Source organism: Populus euphratica, unplaced genomic scaffold, assembly GCF_000495115.2.
Source record: "Populus euphratica unplaced genomic scaffold, PopEup_1.0 scaffold41.1, whole genome shotgun sequence".
NCBI lineage: Eukaryota > Viridiplantae > Streptophyta > Magnoliopsida > Malpighiales > Salicaceae > Populus > Populus euphratica.
The window spans coordinates 1,718,630-1,745,162 of record NW_011499868.1 but is presented as its reverse complement, the minus strand read 5'-3'; the positions used below and the strand labels follow the sequence as shown (position 1 = coordinate 1,745,162).

The 26,533-nt window shown below is 31.0% G+C and overlaps 1 protein-coding gene and 1 long non-coding RNA gene across 2 annotated transcripts; one reads left to right on the top strand and one right to left on the bottom strand.

Annotated features, from left to right (window-relative positions):
* Nucleotides 1-5,636: 5,636 nt before the first annotated feature.
* LOC105126667 (uncharacterized) lies at nt 5,637-14,041 on the top strand. Its single transcript, XR_842466.1, has 3 exons — nt 5,637-5,718; nt 10,138-10,147; nt 14,031-14,041. It is a non-coding gene; the product is annotated as an uncharacterized LOC105126667 (long non-coding RNA).
* A 732-nt stretch (nt 14,042-14,773) lies between these two features.
* On the bottom strand, nt 14,774-16,358 carry LOC105126666 (GATA transcription factor 5). The gene is made up of 3 exons (XM_011027598.1): nt 16,223-16,358; nt 15,733-16,087; nt 14,774-15,644 (listed from the first exon to the last, which is right to left on the bottom strand). Exons 1-3 carry the CDS (start codon nt 16,300-16,302, stop codon nt 14,967-14,969), a joined length of 1,113 nt encoding a protein of 370 aa, XP_011025900.1. The 5' UTR covers nt 16,303-16,358; the 3' UTR covers nt 14,774-14,966.
* Nucleotides 16,359-26,533: the final 10,175 nt, after the last annotated feature.

The following is a 26,533-nucleotide window of genomic DNA, read 5'->3' as shown; positions in this document are numbered from 1 at the left end:
TTTTTTCATTGCTAGAAATTATTTTTTAAAAAAATAAATTATTTTTTTATATTTAGTAGTTTTATAAAAAATAAATTAAAAAATATTTTTTACTGTTTAATTATGTTACGACAAATGAGCTGAAAAATAACTTATTAATATATTTTTTTTAAATTTATTAAAATAATAAGGAATAAATATTACATATTAAAAGGTTGAATGAGAATAAAATTAAAAAAATCTAATTTTATAATTATCTCAAATAAAATAAATAATAATTAAAATAACGGAGATCAAATCTAACAAATAAAAATATTGAAAAATAATAAAATTAAAATAATAATAATAAATTGAAAGATAATGAGATTAAAATAATAATTATTATAATTTTATAAATTATTTCAAATAAAATAATTAACAATTAAAAGATTGAGGACCAAATTTGATATATAAAAAAATTAAATTAAAAAAATAATAAGAGAAAAGCAAATAAAAATCATAAAAATAAAGACTAGATTTAATATAAAAATTAAATTAAATTAAATTTTAAGAGATGAAATTAAAAAAATTTAAACAAAATATATATATCAATTAAAATTATTATGATTAAATTTGATATAATCAACAAATAATATAATATTTTTAAATTTTTTATAACTTCTATAAAGTGTTTTCTATTTAAAATAGAAATAAAACACTTTTCTAGAAATCAAATTAGATTTTTTTATTAAAAAATATTTTTTATCCATCAATTTTTTAATAATAAATAAAAATAGAAAAATTTAAAAAGTAAAAGAGTACTTTTCGAGTAAGCAAGCACCCCAAAGTCTATGTTTTTATCCGGTTAAAATCAGATCATAATACTCACCTCACACTTTGATGACCCTTGATAATTTATTCATCCTCTAAGCCTCCATCAGGAAGTCAAGGTAGGGTCGCCGACCCATGGCGAGGGGAGGATTGCAAACCCACCCATTACAAGAGTGGAGAAAAAGTTTGCAAAGCTATTGCCAGGATTAGGGTTGCGTATCCACTTCTGGGAGCAATCATGACAGTTTCTTTATTTTTTTCGTGCACCAACGCGCATTGACCTTGAAAAATGCTGTGCCCCAGCCATGGAGGATTGGAGAATTCTGGTGTCAGCTGTGAGTCAACGCTTTATAAATACGACGGGTGGCATAAGCAAGGAGTAAAGGGGCCGAAGCAACTGGTTCAAATAAATCAATAATGGCAAATGAATCATGAGCCGAGATATAAATAGTAATCAAAATATATTAAAAAATAATATAAATTATATTTTAATATTGAGATATTTTTTAACACAAATATAAAATATAAAAGATATCAGAAATTAACAGCGGTACCCTACAGCAGACTGCATATTTATAAAGCCATTGAAGGTTCTATAATTGTAGAAGCCATAAAAAAACCAGCTTAAGTGGCATGGGGGTTAACTCTGACCACCACCTTTGGTGGCTTGGATTTGCACTAGGAATCATCAGTGGTTGCAGCCTTAGAATTGCACAAATCAATACCTACAAGAAAGCAGGCAGTGAGGGAAATAATATATTCCATGATGATACCCACATGACCTCTTAAAGCGTGGATGCGATATTTATCGTGTTCTATAAAGCAAGATCAGCACCATGTAAAGGGAAATTGGAAAGGGGAGTGCATTTTAAAGTAAGGTCAAAACATTCTGTGACTCTCGTTTTCCTCCATTTTTCTTAGATGAAGGGTTGGTCTGTACGAGGGAGGGGCAGAGAGAGCATTCATCTCAGGTTGCTTAGTGGGCCAAACCCAGAAAGGACGCTTAGAATAGTTAAAGAAATGATTCTAGCTTATCCATTTTAAGCCCTGGAGCCCTGGGAACTAAATCCTTGTGCCCATAACTATGGAAAAGAGACAGACCCAAAGCATGGTCATTGGGAGTCGCAGACTCATCAAGAACATCAGAAGGTAAATCAGTCATAGGAAAAGGAGACGACGAAGAGCAGGTTAAGTTGGAGGGCAGAGGTAAATTGAAAGAGATGATCTTTGACCTTGGGGTTTTAAAGACAAAGAAGAAGCCTTTTCTTGCAGACCATTCCTATAATCGAAGAAGAGGGAATTGAATTTGAGGGAATTAACTAGAATGATCCCTGGGATTTGAGTGAGAATGGGAAAGAACAAGAGATTGCAAAAGAGGTGAGCAAAGTGCTTTGGAAACTTAGAAAATAACGAGAAAACTTATTAATTAGTTGATTTTAATGAATTTAAATTTAAATTTAAGTGGAAAAAACAAAGGTAAAGATGAGGGATCCTAAACATATTCCTAATTAGTTTATTTTAATGAATTTCAATTTAAATTCAAGGGGAAAAAAACAAATATGAAAATGAGGTTATAGGTCTCGGTAGGTAAACGTAACTTGTAAAAAAGGAAAGGCAAGTGGGTTTTACAAGGACAGATCCGCATCCCTAAACCCACCCCACCCCGGCCTTTTTTTCGGCTTGTTTAAAGAGATAGATGACATTTCATTTATTTTTTATTTTTTTAATAGAAAACACGTAATTTACTTGTTTCATTTTCAACTAAGAATGAGGTGGTTGGAAAATTAAATTGGATATTTACTATTTTCACTAAGTAACACTTAATAAATATTTTTAGAACCAATTTATCAAGTTAAAACACCTTTAAATTTATTCATTTAAAATTTTAATTTATTTTTTTAGCAAAATTAAAAGTAAAAAATACTAATAAAACTTTTCTAATCAAATAAAGCATTTATTTATATAAAGGAAGAATTTTTTTCATTGATGGAAGATAGAAAATCGACAACTTTATTTCATCTCCTAGTTTTCAATCTTTTATTTTTCAATAACTTTTTTTTTTCTTCTTAAATCTAAGTATTCAAATGTGAATAATATAATTTTTTGTACAAAAATATAAAATTTCAAAACCAAAGGGATGCAAAATATAGTCAAAGGTATATGTGGGGCAAAAGATAACTTTTCTGCATAAATTTGAGATAAATCACTTTTATGTTTTTTTCCTTTCTTGGTTTTAATTGTGTCTTATTACTATAAATTAAAACCAAATCTACATTAAAGTTCTATTTATTTTTGTATTTTAAAAATGTTTTTGAAAAAAAGTTAAATTTTTTTATTTGCTTCAAATTAATTTTTTTTTGTATTTTTAGATTATTTTGATGTGCTAGTATTAAAAATAATTTTATTTTGATGTATTTTTGAGTAAAAATATTTTAAAAAATAATCGCAACCCCGTACTTTTAAATATATTTTGAGGAGTCACCACCTAATATTATGGTCACCACAACCCCGCACTTTTAAATATATTTTGAGGAGTTACCGTCTAATATTATGGTTACTAAAAATCCTAACTAATCAATACAAATTCTACGGTACGAGATTGATTGTAGTTAAGAAAAGTATTAACACCTTTAATGTACCCTACTTGAGGTAAACTGTATTATTGATTTTGTCTTATATTGCTAAGAGTTTATTAATTTATGTTAGTTTGTGATATTCCTGACTATGATGTTAGTGATTATTTAACCTATGAATACTTTCAACTCTAGCATGAATAAGTATTATGTTGTAAAAAAAATACAGTGTTATTGACTCTAGTACCAATAAATAAACTAATAAAATAATTATAAAATCAATGCATGTATTATATATTAAATTTACATTTCATATTAAAAATCCATAAATCATGTATGCAATGAAATACCTCAAATAAAAAAAAAAGTGAGGACCTATAAATAAATTTAAAAGGGTTCATAAATTTTTTGAAATTTTTTGATATTAAAAAGAGACTTGTTCGGCAAATATTAAAATAAAATAAAGAGGATTGGGCCAGTTGGGCCTGAAACCCAATTTTTTTCTTTATTTTTTAATATATTTTTAACTGAATCCAGCTTAGCCTGTGCAAACTTAGTTAGAACTAGTAAACCTGGCCTGGTCTGGTCACTGACCCATGCCAGGACCAGGTCGGTCACCGTGCGTGCATTCTCGTGAATTACTTACATATGTTGGCAAAGTGACAGGATAATTATTTTGCAAGCGGGGAAGAACAAAGCTTACCTGGTGCAGCTGGAGGTGAAGCTGGCACTTGTGGGCGAAGACGACGGTGAAGAACACGGGTTGATGCTACTCCCCTGTTCAGTTCTTTCTCTAATCTTCCTTCTCTCTCTTTTTTTTTCTTTTTGTGTTTTCTGTGTTTGTATCAATGTTCGTGTTCTCCCTGTCCAGTTCTTTCTCTGTTCATTTGTTCTCTTTCCCAGTTCGTCCCTGTATTTCACTCTTGCAGTGTCCTGTTCCTAGTGCAGTGACTGCTGAAGATGGAGCTTTGGAGCTGCTACTGAAGACGAAGTATAACAGTCTCACCCTTTGTTTCCCTTTTCTGTTTTTTTTTTCCAGTTCTTCTCCCTGTCTCTCCCATGTTCTCTGTGTTTTTCTTTCTTTTTCCCCACTCACTCGTGGAGTTTCTATGGCTTTTATAAGGCCAGAGAATGCCATGCGGTGCTAACAGTCGGCTTGGTAACGGCATGCAAAGGGATAGTAGCCCTGAAACGTGCCCCACAACTGAATCAATTTAGTGCTTTTTGCTGCTGAAACGTCTTCACTGTCTTTACTGCCGCAACAGCTGCTAAGGAAGAAGGCAATAATTAGGTGTCCAGGAAACGGCTTCGTTTTACAATGTTTGATTTGGTCCTATGGTTTCACAATTTTGTAATCAAGCCCCTGGATAAATTGCAATTCGACCCTGGATTTTAGCAACATTTACAGAACATTCCTCGTTCTTTCTGAACTACTTAAATCAGTCCTTAATTGCTCTACATTTTGGTATTCTCTTTTTATTGCTATTATTTTTTTTCAAAAAAAAATTTGATTTTATTTTTTGCAAGGGTATCCAAAAATAAGTAACAACATTTTCAACTCATCCATGTAAAAAATAGTTGACTTTTCTAATTAAAAAAACCAAGAATTCTTGCAAAGGAAAGCTAAGCAAGCAAGTGAGATAGTAGATAAGGTGGTAATGCTAACGAGTCAATTAGAAGACGAGACATCCATGGCTCGAATTTTATCACTAGTATTTCTCAATCCATATATAAGTGTGCGATAAACTAGGGATCTCAAGTTAGCGGGCTCTCCCTTACAATTTGGCTCTTGGAGTGATCGTGTATCAGTGAATCATGTTATTAAAAAAAAATAAAGGTCAAGCAAAAGAAGAAGTGTGTTCATGAGATAAAAGAGTTTTGGTGCGAGGGATGCATGCCTTTCCTGTCACTCTTTCAATCCATCCAAAATGTTCGTTTATATTTTCTAATGACTCCTCTGTTGATGCTGGAAATAGCAATTTCATTCCAACAATTGCTAGGAGCAATTTTGAGCCCTATGGTCGTGACTTTACTGGGGTTCGTCTTACCGGGAGGTTCTCAAATGGTCGAATAGCTACCGATTTTATCTCTCAGGCTTGAGGACTCAGGTCAGCAGTTCCGGCCTCCTTGGATCCAGCATATAACATATCAGATTTTGCCGTTGGAGTTCCCTTTGCTTCTGCTGCAACTGGCTACGATAATGGCACTAGTGATGTGCTAGTAAGTGCCTATCAAGTTCCAGTTTTTGTGGGAGCGCTCATATGTATGTATGTTACTTCGTCATTTATGAACAGTCTATACCAATTTGTCCCTAGCTCATTGCACCACACCATGCTATATTTATGGCTAAGTTACAGTTCTTAAGTCACTAGGAAATTATGTATGTAAGTTACATTTATTTTTATAATTTTTCATAAAAAAGAGCTGTATTTTTTTCTTAGAAGCGAATAAGGAAAGGAGAAATTATACTAGAAATTCATTTTTTCTTCAATAAAATTTTAGTTATTGCTCTTCTTACGAAAAATAATAATCACCATGAAATTAAATAAAATAATTTAGAAAGTTTCATTCTACATGAAATCAAATATTTTAATATATAATTATTATTTAATTCTCAACTTAGTTTTTAATATATATATATATAAACGAGCATATTATTAGTGTCCTTGGTCTTATTGCATGTATAGTAAGTTAAAAAAAATCCAATGTTTTAGTTTTTTAAGAACTACTACAGATTTATATATTCTTATTGTATGTATAGTAAGTTATAAGAAAATTAAATGTTTGAGTTTTTTAAAAATTATTAAAAATTTATATAATTATTAAATTTAAAATTTATAAGATTAGTTAAAATACACCCGTTAATATAAATATCCATTAAAATTATAAAAAAATCAAAGTTACACTATAAACCCTGCGACCACATGGCCTATACTAACCAGTAACCACCATGAACATCCTCTCTCAACTTGTTTTAAAAATGATCTTCCACTCCATCCCTGCTATATTAATTAGTTAAAATATATATAAATTAACTTGAATATTTAAATTAATAAACAAAATTATTAAAAAACCATAGTTACATCACAAACCCTATAACCACATGGCCTACTAACCACCATTAACATCCTCTCTCGACTTACCTTAAAAATGATCTCCCACTTCATCCCTACCACATGGCCTGTACTTGTTGCTCTCCCACCTTACTTCTCATTCGTCGAGTAAAAGGCATGGCATGCCCCCTCTTTCAACCACTTCACATGTGATGCAGGGCACTACTCTGGGCCACCCTCTCTCTTTTTTTTTCTTGAAAATGCTAGGCCCTAGGGTAGACTTCAAGTAGGTGATTCCTAGAGTGGGTGGATATTATATTCAATGATATTTTTGACCCACAACTCAAACTAATTGGATATTTAATCTCGTTAATAATTTAATTAAGAACTTAAGCACCCTCTTCTCTTGGTTCAATTCCTACTTGCATTAGACTATATGCATTGATAAAGAATAAACCCTAATCAATATCCTGATACAAATGCGATTCGGACAATAGTGATCATAAAAAAAGGAGCAAAAGTGATTACTCTTTTAATGCGTGCATACCTGGATGCCCTTTTTAAGCCCTAGCCCATATGCACTCTAAGATATTTAAGTTTCCAAGAAAATATTAGGTCCAGAAATCATAGGTGTCCTGCCATTCTTGAAGTGGGAGGCCCGCTAGGGATCAAATTGGGTACTGTTAAGATAATGAAAATAACATTATTGTCTGCCCTAAGGTCCATCATTTATATGATTAATCAAAGACCAGCATGTTTCCTTCATGTCTGCTAATACAGTGACTAGTTAAAATCATCGTCACGAACTACAACACCTTAGATTCATATACCTTTGATAAGGACAGGCAAAACCCTTAGCAGCTCATTAGGGTCCTTAATTCTATGGTGTTTTTCATTAAAACAAAAGGCAGAATCTCTTACTTAGATTGGTCATGATCACTTGATGATCGATCGGCTACTTGTGGAATCTGATCAACACCTACAGCCATGCAAATTGGGAAATCCTGTGCTCATTTTAAATGTCACTGCAAAAATTCTTTAATGTTCGAAAAGGGCACTTAAAGCTCAGTGCTCTGAAATCATCCAATAGCATTAACAGAGTTTGCCAGCTCGGTATTATAAATTATATTGTAAAGAACAACTAAATGCTGTTCTGTCATGTTAAACTTGTAGTCGGCGTGGGGCGAGCCCTCAGTGCCCCCTTCTAGCGTGCTTTAGGGGATAAAGAGTAGGGGTGGGGACAAATTGCGCCGCAAGGCAGAGCAGTAATCTATCCCTGATAATTTTAGGGTTCCTTTTGCAGCCTTATGAAATTGGGTATGCGTTTGTTGGATTCTGGTTTGTTCATGTGGGGACTGTGTCTAGCTGTCAGTGGGTTTCAGAGAGTATAAGAATGTGGGTTTTCACCTCTGGCTGAAGCAGGAAACTAATGGAGATTGCAAGAGAATTTGGAGCATTGTTGTTCCTTGCATTGGTGTTTCGCCCATTGTTGGTTCTCGGGCTAAATGATTTCAAGGAAAGAAACGTAGTGGCTCATTTTAACACTAATAAAAGTGATGTGCATTCAAGTGGAAGCCACAACGTCGAGGATGATATAAGAGAAGGAAGAACAAACTCAACTTACAAAGATGCTTTAGTCGAACACAATAGTGATTTGAACAACGGTATGAGAGGAAGAGGAGGAGGAGGCGGTGGCGGTGGAGGTGGAGGTGGAGGTGGAGGAGGTGGCGGTGGAAATGGTGGTAATGGACATGGAGGAGAAGGTGGTCATGGAAAAGAAATAGGTAAGCCACACCACAGAAAAGGAGGAAAGGCTAGTGGTGGTGGTCGAGGAGGCGGTGGCGTTGGGGAGGAGGAGGAGGAGGTGGTGGAGGGGGCAACCAAGGAGATTGTTTGCCATGGGGATGTGGTGGCCACCCAAGAAAATCAAATGGGGCAAGATCAGTTGGTCCTCCCTGAAACTAAATGAAAGGGTGATCATGCACAACATTGCATGGGAAAAGGACGTTGCTAGTTAAGCGGGAACAAGATTGAAATACCCATTTCAGTTTCTACCTTTTGATCGACATAACCTCACATCAAATACTATCATCCCATAGAAATAATCTTTAGCACTACCTCCCTCCCTATCGAATTTTATTCTAAATTCTGTGCGAGTCGACTGTATGCCAATACCTTGAATGTTCGCAACACTTTTGTGTGAGAGTGGCTAATAAAATATTCTTACTGATTTCCATTTCTTAGTGCCATCTGCTCCGTGGCCAGCACTGCTACAGAGCTAGTTGTTCTCTCCTTCACTCTCTCTTCTTCTTTCTTTTTATGAATTTTGCTCAACACCATGATCGCATTCCTTGTGTGTGTGTGTGGTGATTTTTTTCCCCTCAGGAACCTTTACGCATTCCTTGTAAAACGATAAGGTGATTTTTTTCCCCTCAGGAACCTTTAGCAAGAATCTCATGGCACAACAAGAGAAACTATTTCATCTTATGTAATGTAAGAAAAGCCCATATGAGTGTTTTTTTTAAGACCTGGCCCTTCTCAGTCCTAGCTAGCCGCGAGCTTCTATATGTAGGCAGGCCACGCCCATAACTCAAAATGGTCCAACACTATTGACGGGGAACGAGAAAAAATGAGGTGGAACATAATTTAAAAGCCTAGAATCAAGTGAATAGCATCGAATCAACAATCTAATTAAACTAGTGTTGTGTTTTTTTTAGATTAATGTGGGTGTCTGGGTCAGTTTGCGCGCACCACGACTAATCCCACGAGCCCTGAAGTTAACGACCATGTAAGCCTTCAGTGACCATCATATGAGGAACTAAGAACTCGAACCTGAGACCACAGAGGGAGCAAACCCCTTGATTCCAAGTTCTTACCACTTAGCGACCATCTAGATGATACTAGTGTTGTGTTTTATTAAGATTAGTAAAGTATATTTTGCTCTCTAGTTTTTTTTTAATATTCAAATTCGGTCACTATCGTTCCCAATATTCACTAATTTTATATTCATTAGTAAAGTATATTTTATATTCACTTCATTAAATAGATAAATCTTGATTTAGTCTCTGACCTCTATCTCGTTTAAATCTTAATCTTGTAAATTTTACCAATTAAGACCCAAACATTTCCCATATCTCTCGATTAAACCCTTTTGTTTTGTTAATATGTTCCATTTAATATGCATAATTTATGAAATAAAATGGCATCGCATTGAAATAAATTCGGTGAAAAATTCATCTGCTTCGCTATAAATCATATTTAAAAAAAATTATATATACAAGTTTTTTTACATAAAAAACTAGGTATAAATTAAAAGACTTATATAAATATTTAATTAAATAAATTGATAATCATATGTATAAATAAAGTAAATAAATAATGATAACTAAAAACAAATCTGAAAAAATTAAAAAATGAATGTTTATCAAGATATTCCCACTACATGAGATATTTATCCCATTATATTTATTGGATTTATTTATTAAAATTAATTTTCCATTCATGCAAACGATAATAGAAATAGACACACATCAATCTAATTAAATAAAATAAAAGGAAAAAAAATCATGCAAGGCTATATATATTAAAAATATTATCTTAAAATTAATATTTTTATTTTTAAAAATAAAGTTAATCTATTTAAAACATTAAAAAAATTATATAAAAATAAAAAATTATCTTCAAAAACTACACTCATACAAAACAAATAATGAAAATATGAGGATATCCATGGTCAATGATTCTAAATTTTTTGACATCGGAGATAAATTGGTTATTTTGTTGTTTAAAAAAGTGAAAAGATGAGCATACCCTCGCAATCCTTTAATGATTAGTAGACATCTAAAAAAGATTGAATTGCTGCCAGCACAAAGGCAACTTTATCTAATGCTCTAGTGAAAAATTCACTCTTTGTAGGTTTTTATATAGTAATTTGTTTCCTCTTCTTTTTCTACCTCCCAACATATCTCAGACCATAACTATAGTGAAGGTATCCTCACCCAACCTTCAATTAAATACTCCAGGAGACAACGGTTTTAAAAATAATCTCAAAAATCAGCACAGCAAGAACCCTAACTTTTTTATGATTTAGATAAGCTAAACGACTATCTCAAATTATGTATGGATGTATGCATGCATCGTAGAAAATATAAGCATAAAGGGTTTGAGAACTAATGCCAAGGACACATGATAAAACATCCATCCATGTCAAAGGGGTTGGATGAGGAGGGCACAATCACTATCACTACTACTAAGTAGATAATGTTGCTGATGAGGCTAGAAAAGCTTTAAGCATTTTTTCTTTGGATTTTCCAAGTGGAGTGCACAAGATCATAATCGCAGCATCACTCAAAACAACTGAAAGAGCCGGCCAATAAATTTGACCTTCCCTGACGGATATTCAACAAAATTAACAAGAAAAAAACTTTAATAACTTCTCATTTATTACCATCAAAATCAGCATCATCACTATTACTTGATGGTTTCTTTTTAAAAAAAATCTGTGGAGCTGAAAACATTATAATGTGTCTAAGAGCATGATAATTATTAATGGCAGAAAACACGGCACTGTAGCTTGTGAGCACATGCACGGTCCGTTGAGAAAGCCCTCTCTAGTCTATCCAGGATGTAGCACCTCGAAGTCCACGAGGCCCGAACTCCACTACGAAATAGTGTCAAAACCCCACACAACTCAAACATCTAATCAAATCCTTCCTACGAGACTTTCATGCTGCTGGCTTGTTGCTCCATCACAGACGTTTGAGAGTAGTTGGAACTGGTGGGAGATAGCCATCAAGTAACTGCCACGCAACAATATCAAGTGAGGTGCTTGCACTTGGAACTTTCCGCCTGCTTGTTACTTCATATAGGAGTTTTTCATTTCATTAGACTTCATGTTAGTTGTTGATAACTTGTATGTTAAATTAACTTGTATAAATTTCATCAATGAACAATTGATTATGTGTATTGCTTGACCTCATGGAAAAAAAAGAAAAAAATTGATTCTTGTGGCATATATGAGATAAAATATTGCCAAATTGGGAATCGCTTGACCTCATGGAAAGAAAAAAAATTGATTCTTATGGTATATATGAGATAAAATATTGCCAAATTGGGCATAAGAAGGAGAGACTTTCGTTTTCTTTGTTATTTTAGAAATGACTTGGGCTTGACTGGAGGAGGAAGAGGAGCATTGTAGAAACGTCTGGGGACTGCAATTTGACATATGACAATATGGGATGCACATTGTAACTAACGTTTCAATTCTTAATTACTGATAACCTTGTATCACGAATCCGCCACCAGCATTTAGATTTACTGTGTTATGTGACATCTCAAGTGCGATTCTTGAACAAGAAAACGTATCTTGTGTCTGTTTTTTGACCTTTACTTGAATTTTATGCCTTTGTCCTTGATATCTGTATTCATTGTACAGTGAAACACTCAGGTTTTTCAATGCAATTTTTATTGAAGCCACTTGAGAGCTCCGACGAATGAGTGGGACAAAAAGGAAAGAACTTGAACGATTAGGAGCATAGATTTTGAAAAGAGGTAATTGGGACAGCAAATGTGTTTAGAATTGGCAATTCTCCCTTGCAGAGCAGATGAAGGGAAAACTAATTAAAGTATGCTTTCAAATTAAATTATATCCTTGTGGTCTTAGAGCATGTTTTTTATAGAAAAAATGAAGTGGGGTTCGGACATAGAGTTTCACTTTAACATGCAACAGCCTTCATGGATCAAAGGACGTGGAAAACTATGAATGATGATTTGTCATTTGTTCTTGCAAGACTCAATCAAATTCCAAATTTTAGAATCTTAAAGAGGGTTTAATTAATTTATCTTAGCAGCTAGATTAATTTGGGATCTCCCATCGATTTTCGTTGGCGTTTATTATTTATATCATCTCAAGGATAAATGATATATATCTCAAAGCAACGCTAAACGTGAAATTACAGTACTGATGTGCTCATTTGCTTCAAAATTTTGTGACTGAACTCAAGAGATGCTTCGGGATCTTTCAATACAAACCCTGAGCAGTGTAGTACAGGGGAAAGATGGATCCAAAAGGTAAAAAAACAAATACCATTAAGATAATTAATTCATTGTAACGAGCTTGCCTGATCCCAAGGCATGGAGTAAGTGCTTGAAGTAAGGTAAGCTAAAATGGCAGTGGTGAATAAATGCTTCAGTGCTTGCTGCCTAGCTGAATTCGTGAAAGTGTTGCAATGCCAAAGCCCACACTCTCCCCTTCTTCTCTCAAATCAAATCCTATTAGCCTAGCCTCTTTCCTCGTTGAAACCATATCCATGATTCAAACATTAAGGTAATTAAAGTTGCTTAGTCGCTCCAAGATTGCTAGTGCCCTTGCTTGAATGAATAAGTCCTGTTTAAATCACGTAAGATGTGTGAAAGTCTAGATCAAAGGCTGGCGCGGTTCAGGAAGTGATCAAGCTCGTTACCCCAGAGAGGAATCAATAAAAAGGAAATAAGAGAGAGGTGTCAAAAAAACCTCTCAATCTAATAATCTAAACCTTCATTTTAGCTTTTATTTAATTTTTATTAAATAAATAAAAATTATAAAATTTAAACTGATGAGTAACCATTTCAATCTAATAATTTAAACTATTAAATAAAATTTTAAAATATAATTTATATTAATTTTTAAAAGCAGGTTGTATGCATTTTTAGAAGCTCCTACTAAAAACAAGTCAGGGTTGCCCCATGGCATGAATGTGGGGAAAATGCCCGTCACTACATTAGATAAATCATTCAACTAAGAAGCCCATCTTGCAAAGTGGTTCAGGCTTCAAAAATGGCACCTGAGGATAAAAATCGGCGCAGGAAAACAAGATTATCACTGTTGAAGCTGTGTACAGGAAAAGATTTAAAGACCAATGGAGGGAAATAACCAAAGGCACGCCACTCATCCACAATCCCGATGCTAATTTCAAACCTTGAACGCTCAACCTCCGCCTTCATGCCTTGGCCCAAATGTCTCTTTTATGCAAACAAAGGGTGGTCCATTTCAGCATTCAGCAGCATCGAAAATCCATTTTTACTGTATATGAAAACAAAGTACCCATAATCATTTAGGTAGTGGTCAAGTAGTAAAAACTTAGGATTAAGAGGTTTGTTCCTTCTGTGGTTTCAGGTTTGAGTCCTTAGTTGCTCATATGATGGCCACTGGAGGCTTACATGGTCGTTAACTTCAGAGTTTGTGGGATTAGTTGTGGTGCGCGCAAGCTGACCCGGACATCCACGTTAAAAAAACAAACAAAGTACCCATCAAAGATGACAAATAACACAAAGGGCAGGGATTATATCAGCTGCGAAAGTCTCACGCTACATGCTTTACCCTTTAAGATGTTTTTCGTTTTTTAATAATTACTATGGAAGAAACACTCTCCTCTCTCACAAAATACCTAGACGTCAACAATGTTCTTATTTTCTGGGATAGGTGGGTGAATCGAGAGGAGAGTTACCAGCAACACTAAAATAGGTTTTTATTGGAGGATAGAGGTCTCAACTCTCAAGCATTGCCTAACCAAACTTGGGATTTTTTTATAACTCTTTAATTTAATCTAAAATTTTATTTTTAAAAAAAATTAATAAGAACCCAATTAAGAAAATGAAAGAAAGAAGTAGATAAACCAAGTTAGTTGGAAAAAAAATAAAATTAAATCAAATTTTAAACAAGAAAAACGATAATGATTTGGATCCACTCGATCAAGCACGACCCACCAAACCACCTCCAACAAAATTGAATTTAAAACCATGCTGTCTAATGATGATGGATCACCACATAGGGCAACGCAAAATAAAAGAAAAAAGATAATAAAATGTATGACATCCATGGCACATCCTCGTCCAATCATTGTTTTTTATTAACGACTGTTTTTAGCATTTTTTTAATCCGCAACTCAAACTCTCCATGCGCATTTTAGATTTTTCATCAACTCAAAATTTAATATGTCCAACATGTGGCAAGACTGGTCTTCCCATGTCTCCACGCAATGGCCTTCAAAAGAAAACTCGAATAGATGGACTGTTTCTATCTTAAGATATAGAAATGTGTGGGAGAGTGTATTCATGGTTTTTTTTTTTAATAATTTTTATTTAAAAGTACATTAAAATAATAACTTTTTTATTTTTTAAATTTTATTTTTAATATTAACTCATCAAAATAATCTAAAAATATTTAAAATAATATTAATTTAAAATAAAAAAATTTAAATTTTTCCAAGAACAAAAGACAAACATTATCCTCCCGGAGCTTAACTTAAAATCAAAGGAAAATAAAACAATAAAAAACAGAGCTGCCACCTTTGGTTGAAGTGAAAAGGAAATGGTACGAAGTAAAAACAAAGAGCACGATATTAAAGGTCGTCACTAATTCAGTTACAAATACTATCTACCTCACCCACCCTGAAAGGAAAAATGTACACTAATAAACCGAACCTAAATAAAAACCGGGTTCAATGCCCCCGGTTCAATTTCCTACCCTCTCTTTTCCCTAATACCCTGCCTTCCTCTAGACTACGATTCTAATCTACCCAAAACTGGGTACAAATGGTTGAGCCAGACCTGGTTCAGTCTGAACCGAACCCTCCTTTTTCCTTCGCATTTCAAGCACTTTCCGATGATGGTTCGAGTGCAATTCCTTTGAGAAAGTTGGGCTGCAAGCCGGTCTGTACTCGGGTAGTAACCGACCCGACTTGTATCGAACCCCGCAAGCATTGCAAAGGGTTTTGGAACCATTTGGACCGGCTCTCCATTGTGGAGTCTTTTGAACCCCACAATGGCTGCACCTCCTCGACGAGTTGGAACCACAACCTTTTGCCGCTGCCTCGACAGCCGGTTTTTTCATCTTTTTCGCCACCGGTTTCTCGATCCAAACCGGTTCAACTCTCAAACCGGGTTTGGAGTAAACTAACCAAGGGCTTGAAGGGCTTGAAGAGGATGTTGAAGAGGAGGAACTTGATGATTCTGTTAAAGAGGGCGACCCGAGTGGCCAAACTCTTACACCATTTCTTGTTCTCTTGCTTCTAGCCTTGCCTGGAACTGGGGTCTTAAAACAGGGCTCTTCCAAAACCAACTTCTCCTGTTCCACCGGGTTCTCTTTTGTGGGCTCCGGCGGAGAAACATTTGTCGGAAACGGTGCGGCGTATTCCGAGTTGGAATCCTCCACAAAATGTGACAGCCATTCAAGACTTGCAAAATCATCCGTCTGTAAAAAATGGCACCTTTTCAGTGAAAAATAACCAACAAATTAAGTATTCAAAGAAAGATAGAATAGAGAGAGCGGGGCCACTAACCGGCACACAAAGTTCACTTGTAGTAACAGAAAAAAAATCATCTTTGACAGCAAAACCAGGACTCCTGTCACTGTTTTTATCTTCTTCGAGGGCTTCTTGCTTGGGAGAAACAGAAACAGAGAAAACACAAGCTTTCTCTTTATCTCCCCCCTCCTCCTCCTCTTCTTCAATGAAGTCGTTTTCATTAGAGAAGTCTAAAAGTTTTTCAACAGAGAAGTCATCAGACGACATGCCGTTGGGAACATTACCTGCCCAAAAATCGTCTAAAACTTGCGGGCTAAATTTCATGGCCATTTCTTTTCTAAAACTGGTCTTCAAAGCGCCTTCAACACATTCCATTTCTTGTTTCTTGAACCTAAAAACAAAAGGCAAAGGACACACAAAACAAAACCCAGAAATTTAAAAACTTGATAGCAAAACCAAGAGAGAGGAGAGAGGAGAAGACACAACGGGTGTGTGGGTGTGTGTATATAAACTCGCAGAGGTATACCTGAAGCGAAGAGGATAAGAGAAGGGGGGAAGAGAGAAGGGGTTGTGAATTTTGGAGAGGAGAAGAGTTTGGTAAAGCATTGAATGAGAGATGAAAGCATGCGTGGCCTATACCATAAGTGCCAGTTTCTTTCTTTTTTTATTTTATTTTATTTTATTTATTTATTCTCTGTTTTTTTTTCCAAGTATTTATATAAAACAGTACTTATCTCTCTACTCTCTTTTTTTTTATCTCTCTATTTATTTATTTGGACGAATTTTATTTATTTTATGCGTTTGCAGATTAAGAAATAACGTCCTAATGTTACATTTTTTTTACTGAAATTACGAGGACTACCCCTTTGAGTTTTCGAAGCCAGATACTCTTTTACATTGTTACCTAAATTAGTAAGTTGGTTGACTTGTTGGGGTTCAAAGTATGGTCATATACAATTGAGTTCATATAGTTTATTTTGGATTTCAATTGAAGTATTTTTCTCTTCTTTTTTTAAAAAAAAATAGTTAGATACTATCAACGCAATTCTTTGCATGTATTTTTTTTAATTTTAGAAATCATAATTTGTATTTGAATTTAAACCTAAATTTAATATTATAAAAATATTTAAAGTGTGATTGAAGTTTAATTTACATTATTGTAATAGCATTTGTTTTACAAAGTATTTTTTTACTTGGAAATATATTAAAATAATATTTTTTATTTTAAAAAATTATTTTTTATATTAGCATATTAAAATGATTCAAAATTATAAAAAAATAATTTTAAATGAAAATTTTAAATTTTACTCAACTCCGTTTGGAATAAGTACTAATCTGGATCTTGAAAGAATCGTTATACTAATTATATTCAATTTATACAAATATGGAAAGTGCATCCATCTATTGTTAAATAAAATTACAAAGATGTAATTAAGTTGGATGTACGTGTTGGTATCTTTATAGTTTTCAATAGTAAACGGTTATTTTGAATTAAATTCAATTCGTAGAATCCAGTCCTTCCGTGTATGTTAACATTTATATTCAAACTATGAAATTTAGATTTATTGTAAATATAATTCATCTACTTAATATATAATATTTTATTTGGTTCATTGTTTCGGGACATATTAATAAATACAAAAAAATATATAAATATATTTGATTGAAAATATATAAATAAAAATATAAAATAAATCTGTCTTTTAAATATTTTTTGGATGAATTTATGTATTTTTAAGAATACAGAAGGAAATATCTCATTTGTTTTCAAGTTTTCTATTTTGAAATAGTAAATAAATACAATTTAATTAACTAATTTAATTTTTCTTCATTACTAATTTGAATTGACATGACTTAATTGCTACCACACTAAGATAACATCAAATTTTATATCAATCAATTGAGACATAGTTAAAAACAAAACTTAAGGCAATCTAGAAGTACTAAATTCATTTACAAAAAAGAGTTGGTTTTGTTGCAAATACAAGGTAACGAGAACCATTAACTATTTGTTTTTATATTTTGAAAAATTAAAATTTAAAATTTTTTATTGAAAATTAATATTTTTAAATTATTTTAATATACTAATATTAAAAATAATTTTTAAAAAATAAAAAATATTATTTTAATATATTTTAAAATAAAAAATATTTTAAAAGATAACTACAAATACACTTCCAAATCTAATTTAAAAACTCTTTTATTTTATTATTACTTCCAAATTTAATTTAAAAACTCTTTTATTTTATTATTTAATTTATTTATTGGTCTGTCCGGCCTTTCAAACCTCGAATTCGTGACGACCTAGAAAACCGCCACCTTTTGTTTTTATTTTCTTTCTTTTTTACTTTTCTCACTTTGTTAGATATTTCCCATTTCTTTGAACTAATCACCATTCATCATGCCTACCCCGCTTTGATTGCTTACTGTTTTTTATTATTTGCTTTAGGGCGAACTACAACCATGCCCTCTATTTATTTAGTAAATTTCATTTCGGCCCCTCTCTTCCTGATTACACTGGCAATATCCTCCACTTATCAGAATTATGTAACTTTTATGTACTATTCAATATAGCAAATTAACATCGAGATTGGCATGATTTTGACCATAATTATTAAACATGATCCAATAGTTGATCGGCGCAAAACTCAAATCATAAATGAGAAGAATAACTAAATTTTTTTTAAAAATTAACAAGTTTTTAACTTGGCTACGAATTAATCTACCAGATCGGTCGAGTTAAAATATGTCAACTTTGGATTGGATTTTTTCTAGTGGCTTGGAACCATGTGGCAGATGAGCCAGATCTTGATTCAACCCATTGGAAAGGGTCGGTTCGATAACAATGATTTTGCTGGGTTCAGGGTTACCGTTGGTGCACTTAGGAGGAGAGGGACCTAATTGAAACATCGCAACAGACACCGAACATAATTATAGTTTGCCCTTCGCTTTATTGCTAAGTTAAACAAGAAAAGTAATTAAACATGTAACAGATTCAACTAGTAATGCATTTTAGACGTTTCCAAAGCGTGTGCGAATCTGTAATGTGTACATGTACCTGTATTTTTCAACACGTTATGCTGTGACTGTCTTGTTTATGTGGCAACCTTTACGTGAACATATTTAATTTTATGTAACATCCAGACTATAATTAACATTTAACCTGTCGAGAAACTTGTGCAAGCTTGAGACAGAAGAAAATCAACAGGTACGAAAAATAATGGGCAATGAAACAATATCAGTGAATTAATAAATGAAACCGTAATGAAGATCAATTTCCTATCTAACCCATAATTATTTATATAATTACTTAAAACTTCATCTCTATTATTACATCTCCATTGTCAGATTGTTTGTGAAACATGTGTTACTGTGCTTTTGATGTCGAGGCATTGCTTGCTGTTATGGTGATTGGTTTGCTTTTGATCATCCACTCCGGCATCTTGCGTGCTATCAGCTCAAGGGGGAGGTGGGAAATTTCTTATAAAAGCATAATCAAGAGTGCTATCAGCTTAAGGGAGAGGTGGGAAATTTCTTATAAAAGCATAAAACGAAATTTCTCAAGTGATATATGAGAGAAGTGTTGTTCGAAATTCCATCTCGTGAGGATGATCCACACATGCCAAGCATGACGACGGACGAGTTCTAAGTGAAGACAAGGATCAATTTATATATATAATTCATGATATATACATGTTCATTTATCGAATAAAGTACTCTCCCGTCAGTCTTTTGTTTTCTTTTCCTAAACTGGCTGGTTCGAGATATACCTCGTGAGATTATCAAAAAAGATATCCATAGTTACTAATAAATACGTCCATAAAATGCCCTCTAAAAAAATCATAAAATAATAATAAATAATTACTTAATCTTGAGAGTGTTGTTTATGCTTTTGGAGCAAATTATATAAACAAAATAAAATGTATCTATAGTAAAATATAAAACATTATTTATTATGTGTCTATCACACTATAATTTATGTTTTAAATACAGGATACCTAAAAACATTAAAATTAAAAGTATCAAAATACATGTCCAAACTTAAATGCATAATGCTTGATCTGGTAAAAAAATAAAAAAAAATTAATTATATTTTACTCGAGAAACTAGTATTTAATATTATTATTTAATAACATTATATAAATTAAAAATAGATTATATAATTTCGTAACATTTACATAATTTAATTCTAATCTTAATCTTTATTTTATTTCTGATAATATTTTATTTAATATTATTATATACTTAAAAAACTGTAAAAACTGTTGTCATTATCGATTAGATTTTTCAGTGAAGAAATTATAAATAGCTTAATGTAACAATAAAAAAATTATATACAATATTATTTATTTCATGATATAATAGTAGTAATTAAATCTATAATATTTAAATTAAAAACTATCAATATAAATATATATATATATATATATATTAGTTATTTTCTAATATTTTTAACTTCAATTCAAAAAATATTTTAAACCAAATATACTAAATTATTTTTTATTCGATTTCAATTTCAACCACAATTTTAACTAAATATATAAAGATATCAAACTAAGCTCAATTAAAAATATTTTTTATAAAATATTTTTTCTCAAACTATAACTACAAAATTTTTTTTTTTTTTCAAATTATAATCATAAAAATTACCCCCATACTAATCACTTACGTGCAGCATTTGCATTAACTGTGACTCGTTAATTAGAGGGTAGTGAATAGGTTTGTTCAACTAAAATAGTTGGGTTTGTTTCTAAGTTATCATTTTGAATTCTAATCTAACGATGGATTTCAGGGGAGAAAAGAAATCTAATCAATGGACTGGTTAATTTGAGAGTATCTTAACGACTTAATAACTAGTCGATTGCCCGTACGTTACCTGGTATTCTATGATTCTTAACTAGTTTTCTTTTTTTCGAGTTTTCAAAAAATATTTTTAAGCTTTTTAATATTAGCATCCCCACAGTTATCCACTTTTTTTTGTGCTGGATATGCTTTTTAATACGTTTTTTTTATGGTTTTAAAATGTTAATATCAAAAAATAAAATATATTTTTTTAATATATTTTCAATTAAAAATTATTATTTTAAAAATAATTTACACTTTATTACAAACACACCCTTGAGAGGTGGGCTAGTAAAGCACTCTAAAAACTTTTTGTCAATGTAAACCCAGTAACTTTGACGAGGCTTTGAGAGAAAAGTTTGTTAATGTAAACCCAGTAACCTAGTATTTAGCTTAATTGATGTAGGAGGGGTATTTTTTCTTGGAAAAATAAGTATTTTTTAGTTTTTTTTAAGCTTAGAAACTTTTATTTTTTAATTCTTATTTTAATTATACTTTTTCTAGTTTGTTTCTATTTAAAATGAATATTTTTTTAATTTATTTTTTATATTCAATGTCATTAGAGGTTTTAATAAGTAAGATATAGATGAATAAAATTAAATATTTTACAGGTTTTCTCGTAGTTATATAGCTACAATTTTTGAGAGTTTTGACTCGTAACAAAAATTTTATAATTTATTTTTGTTTGTGTTAGTTAGTATTAAAATCCAATAATTTTCTTGATACTTAATTAAAATTAATGATGATTAGTTATTATGTATTATTGAATAACTATAGCTATAAGAAATCATAAAATAATATGTGTTTATTTAAAAGGGGATGAAACGATTCCTCTTGAGAATGAGATGTTACTCGTGTCTATTTTTTTTTTATTATTGAAAACTCTGATGGAAGAATTCATGATGAAGTAATTTTATATAAAGATATTGTGCTAGAAATTCATGACGAGGCTCCTCACACAAAGGTTTTAGGTATCCAAGATGGGGGTAATCTAAATAAGAATGTCTATTGTGAATGAGAGTTTCTAACTAAACTAGAGGATGTTTTCCTTCCGGTCTAAAGAGACTGATGCAAGATGTTTTATAAAATAATAAATATTTTATTATTATTTTGATGGTTTTTTGTAGTTTGGGAATTTTTATTTTTTCTTGTTTTTATTTTAATTATGATTTTTTATTTTTTTAAAGTGCTTTTCACTTAGAAATAAATCAAAATAATATTTTTTATTTTAAAAAAAATATTTTTATATCAGCATATTAAAATGATATAAAAATACATAAAAATTAAAAATTAAAAAAATTATTTTTAAAATATAAAAATAAATAAACCTGAATTTAACAATAGGGTTTTGAGTAAGAATTTTCAGCAGCCTCGTGCCGCCAGGAACGACGAATTGACAAGGCATGTACCCTCCTCCCTTTTCCCGTATAAATATTCCCCTTCTTTTTAGTCCTCGCAAAATCAAATTTTATGCCCTCTCGGCTATAAATAAGTGGGAAAATGTTCAAACAAAATAGAATTCGGACAGCTTATGTGCATGCACCCTTTTGTTCCGAAGTACTCGTAATGATGAACAAAGTTTATGACAGGACCTGCCTTCTAAGCAAAGAGAAGGCAAAAGTTGATACAAAGACCGAAGGCCCAGCTTTTGTCCCCAAACGGAAATGATTCCCCCTCTCTTATCTTCCTTCCATGGAGGACAAAACCCCTCCTCATCCGCTTTATTAAAAGGCAATTGAATACTCAAATTTGCTCGCAGTTCTAGTTTTTGCTGCTAGATTGTAATTTTTTGATTTATTTTTGTTTTTAATTAATATTTTTTATATCATTTTAATATAATGATAATAAAAATAAAATTTAAAAAATAAAAAAATATATTATTTTAATATATTTTCAAATAAAATACACTTTAAAGAATAACTACTATCATAACACCAAACACTATAATCTTAAAATATTTAATTAATATCTGATGTGTTTTCTTCACTTCACAATTCTACATGAATTTCACTAAAGTTTTTTCTATCAAAAATAAAAAAAAATATGCGTATTTTTTAAATTATTTTTTCAGATTGTAATTATAAAAGCTGTTTTAATAAACAATGCTAAGATAATAGGGGTAATATAGCTTTGAAAATCAAGATGCCGCAGCAACAACATTGTATCAGCAAAACACTTCAAAAGCATTAGTGTGGGGAAGTTAAATACGTATCTTTAATTCCTAAATCTGGACTCTTTTTAGTTGTTTTTTAACCCATGGAGAAAGAAAGTCGGCTCCACGTCATTTTCAGCCGTCCTAACTCCGAAGTGGTTTTCTGACGTGGTGTGTTCCTATTGAACACAATCCTGCGGATTTACGTGTCGTTAGTCCACGGTGTTTTTCAGAAAATTCGAGTGTTTTAAATTTTGAATTTTGAATTCGTTAGTTTCATCATGCCCTCCCCCCCTCTTTTACAACTTTGAACATAATTGTCAACAAAGTTTTACTACTTTGACTTTTCGAAAAGCAAAAAAAAATAAAATAAAATCTAAATTGAGTAACAACTAACAAGTAGTGCTACCAGGAGAATGTTTGATGTTGTTTCAGGCCCGCTTCTTTTATAAAAAGTGGGTTTATAAAAATTAATTTTCAATTTCTTTCATTATTATTTACTATTTAAAAAGTTTATCATGAAAAAAAATAATCTTAAGCTGAATATTTTTTTTAAAATTACAAAATATTTTAAAATATTTTATTGTTTATTGATTATATCTATATATATATATAAAGAGAGAGAGATAAATTGATTTTTTATATTATTTTTTTTATTTTTTTATTGTTGGTTTTTTCTTATTTTTTTTATAATTGATATTTTTTATTTATCAAATTTAATATATATTATTTTAATTATTATTTATTTAATTTAAAGTAATTGATGAGATTGAGATTATTATAAATTTCATTATTTTTTAATCTTTTTATTTATTAGATTAGATGGTTATTATTTTGATTCCTATTTGTTTTATTTTAAATATCTTATAAAATAATTTTTTTAATTTCATGTCTACTTCCAACTTTTTTATCTGCTAGATTTTATTTTAATTATTTTGATTATTATTTATTTTATTTAAAATAATTTATATTTTTTTAATTTCATCCGTTTTAAATTTTTAAATATCAGATTTGATTCTCATTCTTCTGATAAACTTGAAAAAATAAATTAAAATATTCATAATTTATTTTTATATTTATAGTATAGTCAAATATTAAAAAATATTTTCCAATTTATTTTTCATAATACTATTAAATATTAAAAAATAATTTACTTTTCATAATTTTTTTTAAAACCTATTTTCAAGCAAACAAGAAGCCCATAGTATCTTTTTTTTTTCAATCATGCAGAAAAAATTATTTAGTTAATTAAATATTTTTTTATAGCAACCTTCACTTATAATAACATTTTAAACTTTAATTTTATAGAATTAAAATAATATGCTCTTCATTCATGTAAACTTGCTTTACATTTATTTTGCATATATAATTTCATCTTATAACAACATTAATCAAATATATATTTTTTAAATTAAAATTAAAAATATTTTTTAAAATATAAAAATTACCATAAAATCAAATACACTAAATTTAACATAACTTGCTAGATCAACCTGGAATTCAGCTAAATCATCTATGTGTTCATGGGAGGTCTAAAAAATCCTATGTAGTTTCATCCGATAAGCTCACGAAATGGTCAAAGCACACTGATTTTTTTACTGTTTTCAAAACAGTATAATTTAGCTTTTTATTTATTAGAGATATGTTTGGAATCTTCGTGCAAACCTTGTTTTTTAAAATTTTAATATTTTTATTAAAAAATATTTTTTATTTTAAAATTATTTTAATATATCAATAAAAATACATTAGACTATAATTTTTTAAAATAAAAATACATTAGACTATAATTATTAAAGAATCTCAGTCACATCCTCATCCTTTATTTTAAGCTGCCTCATCCGTGACCAAGCCCTGCAGCGAGTTTAATCTTGGCGTGGAGTTTAATAATTATGGTAACAGGCTAACACTGCTTACAAGATTATATATATATATTTTAATTCTGGGGGTTTCCTGTCAAAGGGAGTCTGTTCTTGGAAGACTGTGAACAAGAACCAGTACGGAAAAGGGCAGAAGAAACAAACACAAAGTACGGAAGCTACTGAAATTTCCGACGAGGAAATCGTCTCTTGTTTTGGCAGTACAATCTAATCCGATATCGTAACGAATGCATATAAAATCTGGAAGACATGCTTCAGGAAGTTTCCTGCAGCAGCACAAGAGATGTTAAACTCAAATGCCTTCCATGCAAGATTTTGGATGCGTTTATTTACCTTTATCTTTTGTGTTTGTGATATCAGTAAGGTATTTTATAAAATATAAAATTGTATTTTATATTACAAGACTCATTAAAAAATTAAATTTGAAGTGTAATTTTTGTAAAACAGTTTTTATATTATTTTTAATTGAGTTTTATAAAACACTATTTATTTTTATGTGGTATTTTTTAAAAAAATTATTTTTTTAATTTTTTACTTTACTTTGAATTAATAATTTTTTGTATTTTTAAATAATTTGATGTGCTGATATTAAAAATAATTTTTAAAAAATAAAAAATTATTTTGATGTATTTCAAAATAAAAAATACTTTGAAAAATTACCACAATCTCATTTCCAAATACAATTAACCAAATATTTTATACATATTTTTTATTATATATAAATCTTAATTATAATTTTTTGTATCTAAATACAACTAACTATACTTATTTAAAACATATTTTTTAAAAATAATAATTATAAAAACTATCCAAAAAACAAGCTTTATGTTTTTTTAATGCCTTCATGCACCCTCTACTTCAAATCAGTGCTGTACAGGCGACACATATCTATGCCGTTCAGAGTCGTGATTCTTTTTTTTTTGATAGAGAAGTCTTGACATTTGTTTTTGCGTATTTATTCCCGGCCTAACTATTAGGACCCAGCCTATCCACCTTCAGATATTTAATAAAAAATAATTTAGAGTTCACTTAACAGGTTAACCCGTGATTATATCAAAACTTAATTTATTTTTTTTTAAAAGAAAATCTTAAAACAAAAAACTTAATTTATTTTTTTAAAAGAAAATCTTAAAACTAAATCAACTCGTCGAATCGTTGACACAAACTTTGGCTAGCTTTGATTTTGATATCCTGCTAGGCATGATTGCATAGTTTAACTTTATTTTATAATTTTGAAAGGTGAGTTTTGTGTTTAAAGAATTATACACTTTTGCTTGGATTTTTCGGTTCAAATTTTATGATCAATATTCATTAAACACATCAGACTGACATGAAAACATACTCTCAAAACCATGCAGAAAAAAAAATCTCAATCAATGAGTATTGCTCCTTAAATTCCCAGACAATGTTAATTGACATTTGAAACGTGGACTGAATTATTTTGAATTTTTTTATTAACAGGGTTTTCAATGAAAAAATATATAAGAACCCATAATTGAATATTTCTGGTCCCTGCAATCAATTTCGAAGGACCTAAAGATAGCTTGGATCAGCTGGAAGTAGGAGGTCCATGAATTTGAATAATGTGACCCAACTAAGGATCGGGTTTCGTTTGTTTAAGCCTCTACTTTTGCTTTCTAGGTTGAAAAACCAGTAAAATAAAATGATGTTTTTTTTTAAATATTTTGAAATTGATTGTCTGATGGATCACTAGGACAACATGGCCACCATGATGGAAAGTTGACCACAGTAGTGACGATGATGTTTTCGCAGTGAAAATGAAGAGTGAAAACAGCCAAGGGTAAAGGAAATTACTGCAAAATACTTTACTACTGTCAATGTCTATCTATCATCCTTCTCTGCTTTCATGATTGAGTGAATTCCTTGAGAGTTGTGGCCCGTGGCATGGGTAACACTAAGTATCAAGTCTATATTATATATTATATTAAAAAAACGTAAAGCTCTT

Bases quoted from the DNA above. Each gene is read 5' to 3' on its own strand.
- LOC105126666 (XM_011027598.1), bottom strand. From the start codon at position 16,302: ATGCTTTACCAAACTCTTCTCCTCTCCAAAATTCACAACCCCTTCTCT. The intron at 16,088-16,222 runs GTATACCTCTGC...TTTTGTTTTTAG, and splicing joins TCTTATCCTCTTCGCTTCAG to GTTCAAGAAACAAGAAATGG. The intron at 15,645-15,732 runs GTTAGTGGCCCC...CATTTTTTACAG, and splicing joins CAAGTGAACTTTGTGTGCCG to ACGGATGATTTTGCAAGTCT.